The sequence below is a fragment of the Pelophylax lessonae genome (genome assembly GCF_965119305.1).
Source record: "Pelophylax lessonae genome assembly, chromosome: 12".
NCBI lineage: Eukaryota > Metazoa > Chordata > Amphibia > Anura > Ranidae > Pelophylax > Pelophylax lessonae.
Genome location: NC_138779.1, coordinates 8,768,488 through 8,781,528, shown reverse-complemented (window position 1 = coordinate 8,781,528; position 13,041 = coordinate 8,768,488). Strand labels below are relative to the sequence as shown.

At 45.3% G+C, this 13,041-nt stretch overlaps 1 protein-coding gene across 1 annotated transcript in view; it reads right to left on the bottom strand.

The window, feature by feature from the left end:
* Positions 1–13,041, bottom strand: part of CEP104 (centrosomal protein 104) — a 177,247-nt gene that overhangs the window by 86,774 nt on the left and 77,432 nt on the right. Inside the window, exon 12 of the mRNA XM_082273168.1 lies at positions 117–290. Within this exon, the coding sequence (XP_082129294.1) occupies positions 117–290 (174 nt within the window). The remainder of the gene's footprint in view (positions 1–116; positions 291–13,041) is intronic.

The following is a 13,041-nucleotide window of genomic DNA, read 5'->3' as shown; positions in this document are numbered from 1 at the left end:
TTGAGCCCTGTATATATATATATATATATATTTTTTTTTTTTTTTCTTACATATTGCTTAGGGACACACCAGAGACTGCATTATCACCCTGGTGAGGAAGCCAGAAGTGTAAATACCTGAATAAAGTTGGCGGCGATCACTCGGTGTCGGTTTGCAGAGTCGCCGGTCCTGGAGAGGAGGTCTGGCAGAGTTTTCTCCACGCAGTGCACCGTCTCACCTCTGCCCAGCTTATGTTTGGGGATATAATGAGTGATAACCATTTTCAGGAGTCGTAACGAAGCCTGAAATACCTGTGAAAAGAAGAATAGACCAATCAGGAAACTCTCTGAGCAGTACAATAAAGAATTCCACATTTTGTTTTTGCCCACATGGATATTTTGGATGTTCCCACCTCCTCCAGTAACATCGCCCTTCATATGAAATGAATAAAAATCTAATAAGAGGAGCTTCCCTCCTCCTAATGACCACAGCAGGTGTGAAGTGCCTTACTCAACAGTGAGCCTACAGAGAGAAGGTCAGACCACAGGTCATGCCGCGGCTCTGGACCTGGAAAGCACTCCATGGATAACAGACACAGTAGGCCACAAGACAGAGCTTAGCGCCTGAAGGCCACATTCCGGGCTAGGCCTGCAATTGTCCAGCAGGGTCCAGGTACAGCCTCCAAAGCTGCTGCTGAGGATACACCAATCAGGATAGCTCAGCTCAATCAGTGACGTAGAAACCTTGATCGAAGGCACCGTGGACAAAAACAAGTGGGGCAACAGGCTGACAATAGCAGGCTAGCAAAAAACAGACTTTTTTTTTTAAGCAGAGCTGTGGAAGAGACGTCCAGCCTCTGAGGACACTAGAAAATAATTAGGCAAGCTGGTTAAGGGAGGGGTTATATGGGGGCAGGCTTACAACCTTTTCTTGTTTGCGAGGGTCACAGCCTCCTGTAGCTGGCAGTATAACTCAACTGTTTCTGAGTTTGTGTCCCTTAGGCCCCCTTCACACATGTACAACCTGAAAGTCGTGTGACTTTGCTACGCAACTTTAAGCAATGCCTGTGTAACCTTGAGGTCTATGGACCTCAGTGGCATCAAAGTCAGACCAAAGTAGTGCATGGACTACTTTGAAGTCACGCAGATGTAAATGTTACATAGTTACATAATTTGTGAGGCTGAAAAAAGACATCAGTCCATCCAGTTCAACCTATGATGTGTGTGTGTTTGCTGGTAACCGTACATTGTATACCCCTGTATGTTGTACATTGTATACCCCCTGTACGTTGTACATTGTATACCCCCTGTACGTTGTACATTGTATACCCCTGTATGTTGTACATTGTATTCCCTTGTATGTTGTACATTGTATACCCCTGTATGTTGTACATTGTATACCCCTGAATGTTGTACATTGTATACCCCTGTATGTTGTACATTGTATAGAAACATAGAATGTGTCGGCAGATAAGAACCATTTGGCCCATCTAGTCTGCCCAATATATCTGAATCCTATGAATAGTCCCTGGCCCTATCTTATATGAAGGATAGCCTTATGCCTATCCCATGCATGCTTAAACTCCTTCACTGTATTTGCAGCTACCACTTCTGCAGGAAAGTTATTCCATGCATCCACTACTCTCTCAGTAAAGTAATACTTCCTCATATTACTTTTAAACCTTTGCCCCTCTAATTTAAAACTGTGTCCTCTTGTGGTAGTTTTTCTTCTTTTAAATATGCTCTCCTCCTTTACCGAGTTGATTCCCTTTATGTATTTAAAAGTTTCTATCATATCCCCTCTGTCTCTTCTTTCTTCCAAGCTATACATGTTAAGGTCCTTTAACCTTTCCTGGTAAGTTTTTTCCTGCAATCCATGTACTAGTTTAGTAGCTCTTCTCTGAACTCTCTCTAGAGTATACCCCTGTATGTTGTACATTGTATACCCCCCCCTGTGTGTTGTACATTGTATACCCCCTGTATGTTGTACATTGTATACCCCTGTATGTTGTACATTGTATACCCCTGTATGTTGTACATTGTATACCCCTGTATGTTGTACATTGTATACCCCTGTATGTTGTACATTGTATACTCCTGTATGTTGTACATTGTATAACCCCTGTATGTTGTACATTGTATAACCCCTGTATGTTGTACATTGTATACCCCTGTATGTTGTACATTGTATAACCCCTGTATGTTGTACATTGTATACCCCTGTATGTTGTACATTGTATACCCCTGTATGTTGTACATTGTATACCCCTGTATGTTGTACATTGTATACCCCTGTATGTTGTACATTGTATACCCCCGTATGTTGTACATTGTATACCCCCTGTATGTTGTACATTGTATACCCCCTGTATGTTGTACATTGTATACCCCTGTGTGTTGTACATTGTATACCCCTGTGTGTTGTACATTGTATGCCCCTGTGTGTTGTACATTGTATACCCCTATGTGTTGTACATTGTATACCCCTATGTGTTGTACATTGTATACCCCTGTGTGTTGTACATTGTATACCCCTGTATGTTGTACATTGTATACCCCTGTGTGTTGTACATTGTATACACCTGTATGTTGTACATTGTATACCCCTGTATGTTGTACATTGTATACCCCTGTATGTTGTGGTCTTTAAGGTGCCCATCTAATATTTTTTTGAAACCATCGATGCTCCCTGCTGATACCACTGCTTGTGGAAGAGAATTCCACATCCTTACTGTTCTGACAGTAAAGACGCTCCTGCGTATTTTAAGGTTAAACCGTTTTTTCCTCTAGTTTTAGTGAGTGGCCACGTGTCTTATTGTATTCCCTTTCTCTGAAAAGTTTGTTCCCTATGCTAGGGTCGCCAGTACAGTATTTGTACATTGATATCATATCCCCCCTCAATCGTCTCTTCTTCAGAGAGAATAAGTTCAGTGCTTGTAGTCTTTCCTCATAGCTGTTGTCCTCCATTCCCCTAATTATTTTTGTTGCCCTTCTCTGGACTCTCTCCAGTTCCAGCACATAAATGGTATTCATTGTAAATCTTGGAGCACAACTTATGTGACTTTGCAGTCCCAAGTCGCAGGACAATTTGCCTAAGCCCAAAATATAAAAAAAATGATGAATAAATGGTGTATTCCATGCTGTTCATACTCATTCCATCACTAGGAAATTCCTTTTCTGTATTCTGCAAAAATACTGGTTGATCCTGCTCCTCTCTATCTCCCCTTTCTGTCCATGTCCCCGCTGCAGCTAGGGATTTTGCAGCTGTGGTGACAACGCTGCATAAGCTCACTCTTCACTGAGCTTCTATGCAGAGCATTTCCTCCCTATCACATCTGAGCAGCCCATGTTACTATATAGAGTCACATGTGGGCATATACACAGTGGTAAATGATACTCCTCCCTCCACCTCCATGGCCACTAACCAGCTAAATACAATGGGGGCAGGATATTACTACATGTAGATTAATGGAGGCTTCACCTCCCTCTTATTCTAAGACACAGGTTGGAGGGGCATGACACAGCCTTTGACTAGCAGAAATCTGCCCACATAATGTTATTACCAAAAAAATAATAAAGATTTAATTTCAAATATATATTTGTATAATAATTTAAAAACAGTTTATTGATATTATTTACTTTTACTCTGTATTCCAAAGGCTGTTTTTTTCTAACATGTGACCAGCAGCAGAGGACTAGAAGCTCCTCCTGCTTATGTTTCCCTGCAGACAGACTGGGAGAGAGCTGAATCATCTGAGAGCTGGATATCCATTAGCACAAAAAGGTACCTAGGATGTTTTTTTTTTTTGTAAACTAACTACAGTGCCGTCATCCATATAAAGAAATAGAAGGGAGAATGTAAACTATAAGGTGTGTTTTTAGTATCACTGTAATTGATGATATATAATAAATATATATATATATATATATATATATATAAAATCAATACATTTGCCTGAAGACCCCTTGGAGAAGAAATCACATGACCAGTTAGAAGTGGCCGTTAATGAGAGATCCCATGACCAGTTAGAAGTGGCCGTTGATGAGAGATCCCATGACCAGTTAGAAGTGGCCGTTGATGAGAGATCACATGACCAGTTAGAAGTGGCCGTTGATGAGAGATCACATGACCAGTTAGAAGTGGCCGTTGAAGAGAGATCACATGACCAGTTAGAAGTGGCCGTTGAAGAGAGATCACATGACCAGTTAGAAGTGGCCGTTAATGAGAGATCCCATGACCAGTTAGAAGTGGCCGTTGACTAGAGATCACCTGACCAGTTAGAAGTGGCCGTTGAAGAGAGATCACATGACCAGTTAGAAGTGGCCATTGATGAGATCACATGACCAGTTGGAAGTGGCCATTGATGAGATCACATGACCAGTTACAAGTGGCCGTTGAGAGATCACATGACCAGTTACAAGTGGCCGTTGAGAGATCACATGACCAGTTACAAGTGGCCGTTAATGAGAGATCCCATGACCAGTTACAAGTGGCCGTTAATGAGAGATCCCATGACCAGTTAGAAATGGCCGTTGATGAGAGATCACATGACCCATCTCATTCCTTAGTACAGTCCTGCAGTTTGATGGCAGCGGTGCATTATAAAAACTTGAGCAAGCGTGGATTGTATGGAGGGAAAGACGTCAGAGCTGTTTGTCTTTGATTAAATAGAGAGGCCATTCCTGTACGACTACAAGGCTCCGGTAAGACCTTGTAGCAGCAGCTTAAGTGTACCAAGAATATGAGGTCACGCCAAGAAGAGGCGCCACTTTTGGAAGTGACTGCCATCCCGGGGCCCCAGACCGCTGCGGTAGCTGAAGTGATATCACCCAGGGGGACTGGACAGAATTCAACCTCCTGACACCGCCAAGAGTCTCAATACTTTCCACATTAAGATGTATTTAAAAGAAGACAATGTTCTGTGTGTACAAGCAATCAATTACAGTGACTTTATTGGTATTATAGGAGTTATAATCCGGGCCAAGCTGGGGGGGGGGGGGGGGTTGGCAGAAAAGATGGCCACCGCTGGCAGCTCAGCAGGTGGGGGGTGGAAAAAGGGGTCGGACCTGCAACTCATACTGATGAAGTAGATTACAGCTCATCAAACTGGAGGACAATTTAGCCAATTTTATTTGGTTGCTAAAGGACTTGTCCTGGCATTCGCTGCAATGTAAGTCAACAAGAAGAGATAAGGCCTTTCTTCTATCGTTTTATACTTCAGATCCAATAATTAATGTGTAGGAGTCCAGCTGTGTCCACACCATGAGATATCCCCTCTGTTCCTTCCTTGGTGCCAATAATGTGGCCTTTCCTTAACCACTTCCTGACCCGGCATTTTCAGGCACTTTTATGTTTACAGGTAAAAGAATGTGTATTTTTTGCTAGAAAATTACTCATATCCCCCAGAAATTACATATATATTTTTTTTAGCAGAGACCCTAGAGCAGTGATGGTGGACCTTGGTACCCCAGATGTTTTAGAACTACATTTCCCATGATGCTCAACTACACTGCAGAGTGCATGAGCATCATGGGAAATGTAGTTCCAAAACATCTGGGGTGCCAAGGTTCCCAATCACTGCCCTAGGGAATAAAATGGCGACTGTTCAAATTTTGTATGTCACACGGTATTTGCATAGCTGTTTTGCAAAAGCAATGTTTTTTGGAGAAAAATAGACTTTAACCACTTTAGGACCGCTCACATGGAGGCTACTGCATGATCCCGTCCAGCGTAGACCTACGTCGCTGGACTCCTCCCCCTGTAGGCGGCGCGCGTGCGCCACCGGAGGCGCGCACCCGCTGTTTTCAGACACAGCGGGAGTCGGGCCAGGGGAGGAGCGGCGGCGATCGCCGCCGCTCTTCCCCGATTGTCGGGGAATCGAGTTTGGAGATCCGCCCGCTTGTGTAAACAGAGAGGGCGGATCTCCTAAGTGACAGGCAGGGTCAGATTGCAGGGTTCAGCATAGCTCAACCTGTGATCTGTCCTTGTGTCACTCAGTCACCTCCTCCCACACATGTCAGTAAGCACCAGGCATACATTAACCCCTCCCTCTCCAATAAAGTTAACCCCTTCCCTGCCAGTGTCATTTTTTACAGTAACAGTGCATATTTATAGCACTGATTACTGTAGTAATGTCACTGGTACCCCCAAAAGTGTCAAAAATGTCAGTCAAGGGTCCGATCTGTCCGCCGCAATGTCGCAGTCCCGCAAAAAAAAAAAACGCAGATCGCCGCCATTACGCGTTAACAAAAAAAACACCAAAAATGACAGAAATCTTTCCCTTAGTTAGTAAACGCAATAACTTTTGCGCAAACCAATCAAAATACGCTTATTGCGATTTTTTTTTACCAAACATAGGTAGCAGAAAACAAATTGGCCAAAAATGTAAAAAAAAATTTGATTTTTACATTTTTTGGGGGGGAATTTCATATAAAAAAATGTTAAAAATATTGTTTTTTCAAAATAAACACTCTTTTTTTGTTTATAGCGCAAAAAGTAAAAATAGCACAGGTGATCAAATACCACCGAAAGAAAGCTCTGTTTGTGGGAAAAAAGGACGTAAATTTCATTTGGGTACGCGTCGCACGATCGCGCAATTGTCAGTTAAAGTCACGCAGTGCCGAATCGCAAAAAGTGGCCCAGACGTAAGACAGCAAAATCCTCCGGTGGTAAAGTGGTTAACCACTTACATATTTACGTCTCTACTTTGAGGACGGTAAATACCGGAATTATGGCAGCATCTGCTGGTATATTTTTAAATGGAGGTCCGCTTTACCATAAAAGTGGTCACAGTGGCGGATTCACCATGGGATCACTTTTATGCCCACCCCCCTCCTGCTGCTTCCCGGTCTATTCCATCTCTTATCAGAGAGATCAGTAGCAGTGGAAACGATACGATCCTGTGTACAGATGGGCAGGAAGTCGAGTGAGGGCAAGATGGCCCCCTTTTGACTCTATGCCCTTGGGAGGACCTGAGCAACCTCAAAACGTCACTTGCAGAGTGCTGACAGTGGATCTGCTGTCAGTCTCTCGGGAAAAACAGTGTCCGTGAGTACCAGGAGATTTGCCTAAGGGTCTGCCCAGGAAGGGGGGGGCCACTCCAGTGAAGTCAGGGGAACAAGGAGCTAGCTCACACAGAGAGTATTACAGAAAAGGGGGTGCCATATAGATAACCCTGAAGAAAAGGGACAAGGGGGTGCCAGGAAGGGCCCTGAAGACTGTTCTGCAGCACAGTCAGGTTTATCTCAATAGTTCATTAACTACTTCTTCACCGCTACTGACAAGGTGAAGCAGCGGCCTTGCTGCATTCAGCAATATTCAGTTGCCCCAGCAGATTGTGCATAGTTATACCAGTTGGAGTATCCCACTCATTCCCTTCTCCTACCCAAGTTCTCAATAAAAACACAAAAAGACAAAGCTATTGGACTGTTTCCTGACTGAGCTAAAACACTTGGGAAAATGTTTAATTGTCATGGTGTTGCTAATGGTAACCCATGGGGAACCCATAACCAGCAGCTCCCAAGGAAGTAGTGCTACACAAGGAATGTAAACATCCCTTGGAATAGAAATAAGGATGACAGGTGCTCTTTATGGAGAGATCTGGGCTCAATAAGACCCCAAATCTCTCCTTTACATTTAAAAGTGATAGATCAAAAAAAGGTTTTTGATCTTTTGCTTAAAGAAAAAAAAAAAAAAAACGGGAAGTGATATCATGACGTCGCTCCGGTCCTCTAGGGCCACAGAGGCGATCAGAGACTATCTACTATTTGATAGCCTGTGTGACCAGCCATTGGCACCTCTGGATCATTTCTTGGGCGAGCCGGAGGAAATGGTAAGCCCGAGAAACACTGGCGTGCGGCAGGGAGGAGGTGGGAGCTTCAACAGTGTATAGCTGTATGGCTAGTCTGCAGCTTTAAATCCTCCCTCCGGCCCTCTCTTCAGTCTTGCAAGTTTTTCCGCCTCCTCTTCTGGACTGAAATGCCAGGTCTGATTTGTTTGCAACCTGTGAGCTTCTCACAATGTGCATTAGAAGCTACAGCAAATCAGATAGATCCCCGCCCTATTTCCTGGCTGGTGGACTTCTACCATAATTTTTACTCTGCTTGACATTACTTTCGCAATTGCCTCTAGGGCCAGGGCAAGAGGAATTTGTTTCCCGGCAGAAGGGCCTGCCATAGTACTGCACTATGGCATTAAGCACTTCTCCACTTCCCTTTCCCCACTTTTATTTGTTTTGAGACGTTTTTAGTTTCTTTGTTGCAGGGTACACTTTATTTCACAGTTGGATTAGAAGGGTTTAGGTCCTTGGGCCTGCCCTGAAAGTCTTGAGAGGGGGTGGATTGGCTTAGTTTGCCCTCTGTTATAGGGTCTCTCTTCAGGGGAGCGCCACCTAGTACTTGGGGTTGGTCTGTTTCAGCAGCCGCCCTCCCAGAGAACGGGGTCCGCCTGGTTTCGGCTAGGTGGACCAGTTAAGTACCTCAGTCCCGGTCTCTTCAGGGGAGCCCCACCTAGTACTTGGGGTTGGTCTGTTTCAGCAGCCCTTCCAGAGAACGGGGTCCGCCTGGTTTCGGCTAGGTGGACCAGTTAGTACCTCAGTCCTGGTCTCTTCAGGAGAGCCCCACCTAATACTTGGGGTTGGTTCAGCAGCCCTTCCAGAGAACGGGGTCCGCCTGGTTTCGGCTAGGTGGACCAGTTAGTACCTCAGTCCCGATCAGCAGCCTTGAGCCCTGGGGGATCAGGGTAAGGTCTCTCTCTCTTCGGAGGAGGTCCATGTGTACGCCCTGTGCATTTTCTTGTGCCCTCACTTTTACGTGTGCACTTTTTTTTTTTTGCACCGGGTCTCAGTCTGAGTGTGTATCACACACCACGGGCTTAAAAAAAAAAAAACATTTTTTTACTCAACATGACTCTCCCTGACCCGCCCCTTTTATTCATTGGATGTAAGGGTGGTCTGCGAGTAAATCCAGTCTTCCCAGGAACGCCCACTCCTCCAGATGGACACAAACCCATCATGGCGTAGTAATATTTGCACAACTCCTTCCAAGAGCCCGCCCACTGCTTACATCAGGACTACCGGGGCAGGGGGCTGGGATGTTTTCAGGAAGCCATGTACAGCGCATCTGGAAAGTATTCACAGCGCTTCACTTTTTCCACATTTTGTTATGTTACAGCCTTATTCCAAAATGGATTAAATTCATTATTTTCCTCAAAATTCTACAAAAAATACCCCATAATGACAACGTGAGAGAAGTTTGTTTGAAATCTTTGCAAAGGTTTTAAAAATAAAAAAACAAAAAAGTTCCATGTACATAAGTATTCACACCCTTTGCATTGACACTCAGAATTGAGCTCAGGTGCATCCTGTTTCCACTGATCATCCTTGAGATGTTTCTACAACTTGATTGGAGTCCACCTGTGGTAAATTCAGTTGATTGGACATGATTTGGAAAGGCACACACCTGTCTATATAAGGTCCCACAGGTAACAGTGCATGTCAGAGCACAAACCAAGCCATGGTGTACAAGCAATCTTCTGTAGATCCCCGAGACAGGATTGTATGGAGGCACAGATCGGGGGAAGGGTACAGAAACATTTCTGCAGCATTGAAGGTCCCAATGAGCACAGTGGCCTCCATCATCTGTAAATGGAAGAAGTTTGAAACCACCAGGACTCTTCCAAGAGCGGCCGCCCGGCCAAACTGAGCGATCAGGGGGGTGACCAAGAACCCGATGGTCACTCTGACAGAGCTCCAGCATTTCTCTGTGGAGAGAGGAGAACCTTCCAGATGAACAACCATCTCTGCAGCACTCCACCAATCAGGCCTGTATGGGTGTGGCCAGACGAAAGCCACTCCTCAGTAAAAGTCACATGACAGCCCGCCTGGAGTTTACCAAAAGGCACCTGAAGGACTCTCAGACCATGAGAAACAAAATTCTCTGCTCTGATGAAACAAAGATTGAACTCTTTGACCTGAATGGCAAGCGTCATGTCTGGAGGAAACCAGGCACCGCCCATCACCTGGCCAATACCATCCCTACTGTGAAGCATGGTGGTGGCAGCATCATGGTGTGGGGATGTTTTTCAGCGGCAGGAACTGGGAGACTAGTCAGGATGGAGGGAAAGATGAATGCAGCAATGTACAGAGACATCCAGGATGAAAACCTCCTCCAGAGCGCTCTGGACCTCAGACTGGGGTGAAGGTTCATCTTCAAACAGGACAACGACCCTAAGCACACAGCCAAGATAACAAAGGAGTGGCTACGGGACAACTCTGTGAATGTCCTTGAGTGGCCCAGCCAGAGCCCAGACTTGAACCCAATTGAACATCTCTGGAGAGATCTGAAAATGGCTGTGCACCGACCCTCCCCCATCCAACCTGATGGAGCTTGAGAGGTCCTACAAAGAAGAATGGGAGAAACTGCCCAAAAATAGGAGTGCCAAGCTTGTAGCATCATACTCAGAAATACTGGAGGCTGGAATTGGTGCCAAAGGAGCTTCACCAAAGTATTGGGCAAAGGGTGTGAATACTTATGTACATGGCAAAGGGTGTGAATACTTATGTACATGGGATTTTTCCTTTTTTATTTTTAATAAATTTGCAAAGATTTCAAACAAACTTCTCTCACGTTGTCATTATGGGGGATTGTTTGTAGAAGTTTGAGAAAAATAATGAATTTAATCCATGTTGAAATAAGACTAACATGAAATGTGGAAAAAGTGAAACGCTGTGAATACTTTCAGAATGCACTGTACACCCCCTCCCACCAGCCGTGATCTGCCTGCATTGCATAGAGAAGTATATTAGAGAAGTATATAGAGACCCAGTGATGGCATCACTGGGAATGAAATACAGTATCTCATGAAAACAAAAGTTTTATTTAGAAAAGTCATTACATGTACTGAAGAGGAGTATAGATGAGCCAATGGGTTGGTGTGACTGAACATGGGGGGGGGGGGGGGGGGGGGGAGCTGAAAATCATAAATAGGAGGTGATATGTCTACTGCTTTTATAGAAGACAGCTTCCCGCAGTTCCCGCTTCCTCATGAAGCCATGTGTCCTTGCCACGGGAGGGACACAGAGATCTAGACATCACTGGGTCTAAAAAAAGGTGTGTAACGGAAATGGAAAGGCTTTTTTTTTTTTTTTTTTAAAAAGGTCATTAGAACAAACGGGGAATAAAAAGATTAAACTGTCAGTAAATCCACTTCATAAAAATCAATGATTAAATGGTGTATTCCACACTCACTCATCACTAGGAGATTCCTTTTCTGTATTCTACAAAACTCCTGGCTGATCCTGCTGCTCTCTATCGCCCCCTTCTGTCCGTGTCCACAATTAAGCTGGGGATTTTGCAGCTGTAATGGGAACTCTGCACATGCTCAGTTTTCAGCAGGACTTTTTTTTTCTCAACGAAGACCCCCAAACCAAATTAAAATAGTGGGTGTGGTCCAATTTCACTAACAGTGGGTGGGGTCTTAAAGGGGCATTAAATACGAGGAGTGTATTATATACAGAGTGCAGGGGGGGGGGGCTTTACACACAGAGTGCAGAGTTCAGGGGTGCGCTGCATACAGAGTGCAAAGTTCAGCCTTCTTTCACAGCTGCTTACCACTGTATCCCCCATCCACATCTCACTTTTACCCCTCTTCAGCTCTGACCTTTGCATGCAACTCCACTGCCCCCATCTTCTCCCCCACCCCACCCCACCCCTTAAAAGCTCTACCATCTTCCACAGGTCTTTCTTTTGTTTGCTGTATTAAGCTGAAGCACCCAGCCGGTGCTAGTACCTCCCTGCACCCTGTAAGTGGCTCATCTCTCTCTCACTTGCAGGGAGATCATTCAGTGGGTCAGTATCCACACTTCACCCCAGGCACCTGCCATCTCCCTTACCCCAGGCACCTGCCATCTCCCTTACCACAGGCACCTGCCATCTCCCTTACCCCAGGCACCTGCCATCTCCCTTACCCCAGGCACCTGCCATCTCCCTTACCCCAGGCACCTGCCATCTCCCTTACCCCAGGCACCTGCCATCTTCCTAACCCCAGGCACCTGCCATGTCCCTTACCCCAGGCACCTGCCATCTCCCTTACCCCAGGCACCTGCCATCTTCCTTGCCCCCATCCTGCACTCAGTAAGAGCCGCTCAGGATATCAGATATGTGGGAGCCATCATTGGGAGACAAGCTGTCCTTTTCTGTTTTTCTGTTCTGTGGAGAGCAGAGAGCAGAGGGCCTGAGCCAGAGGCGGTGGAACTGAGTTCCACCAATTTCCAGCTGAAAAAAAGCCCTGGTTTTCAGTGAGTTGCTATGCTGAGCATTTCCTATCACATCTGAGCAGCCCATGTGACTATAGAGTCACACATGTGGGCATATACACAATGACAGTCTACTCCTTCCCCCCTCCTCCCTCCCCACCAACCAGCTTAACACAATGAGGGGCGGGATATTACATGTATATTGATGGCGGCTTCACCTCCCTCTTATTCTAAAACACAGGCTGGAAGGGCGGAACACAGCCTGTGTAGAAAACAAAAAGGACAGAGCGCACAACCGCCCTAGCATAACACCGTTTTATTGAAGATAAACAAAGCCATAAAATGTTACTCACAAGCGTTTTAAAAGATCATGCAGAGCAATGGAATCCCTGATATTCCATGGGCAGAAACTCTCCTCTAGGTCCTGCCAGCCGCTTGTCCTGCACTTGCTAGCAGCCTCCTAACCCGTGACATCCGGAGTAATCCTTTCACCTCGAGGGAGCTGTGTATAGTGCGCCTGCGCCCGGCCCGGCCGTCGCCCCACACACAAGGCAGGAGTGAATCAAGCAGCCACTGGTGCGGGTACACAGAGGGGAGATCCCCAGTCAGGTCCTCTGACATGACGCAAATGTGGTTTACATTACATGTGATAAAAATAAAAGTGCAGGGTGCCCAAACTTTTGCAGACACCATTTTTTTGTTTTCTGTTATTTTGAAAGTGTAAATGATGGAAATAAAATCTAACTTTTGTTGACATATTATAAGAATGTCTAATCTGTAATTTGATGCCTTTTGGAGATTTTTCCATC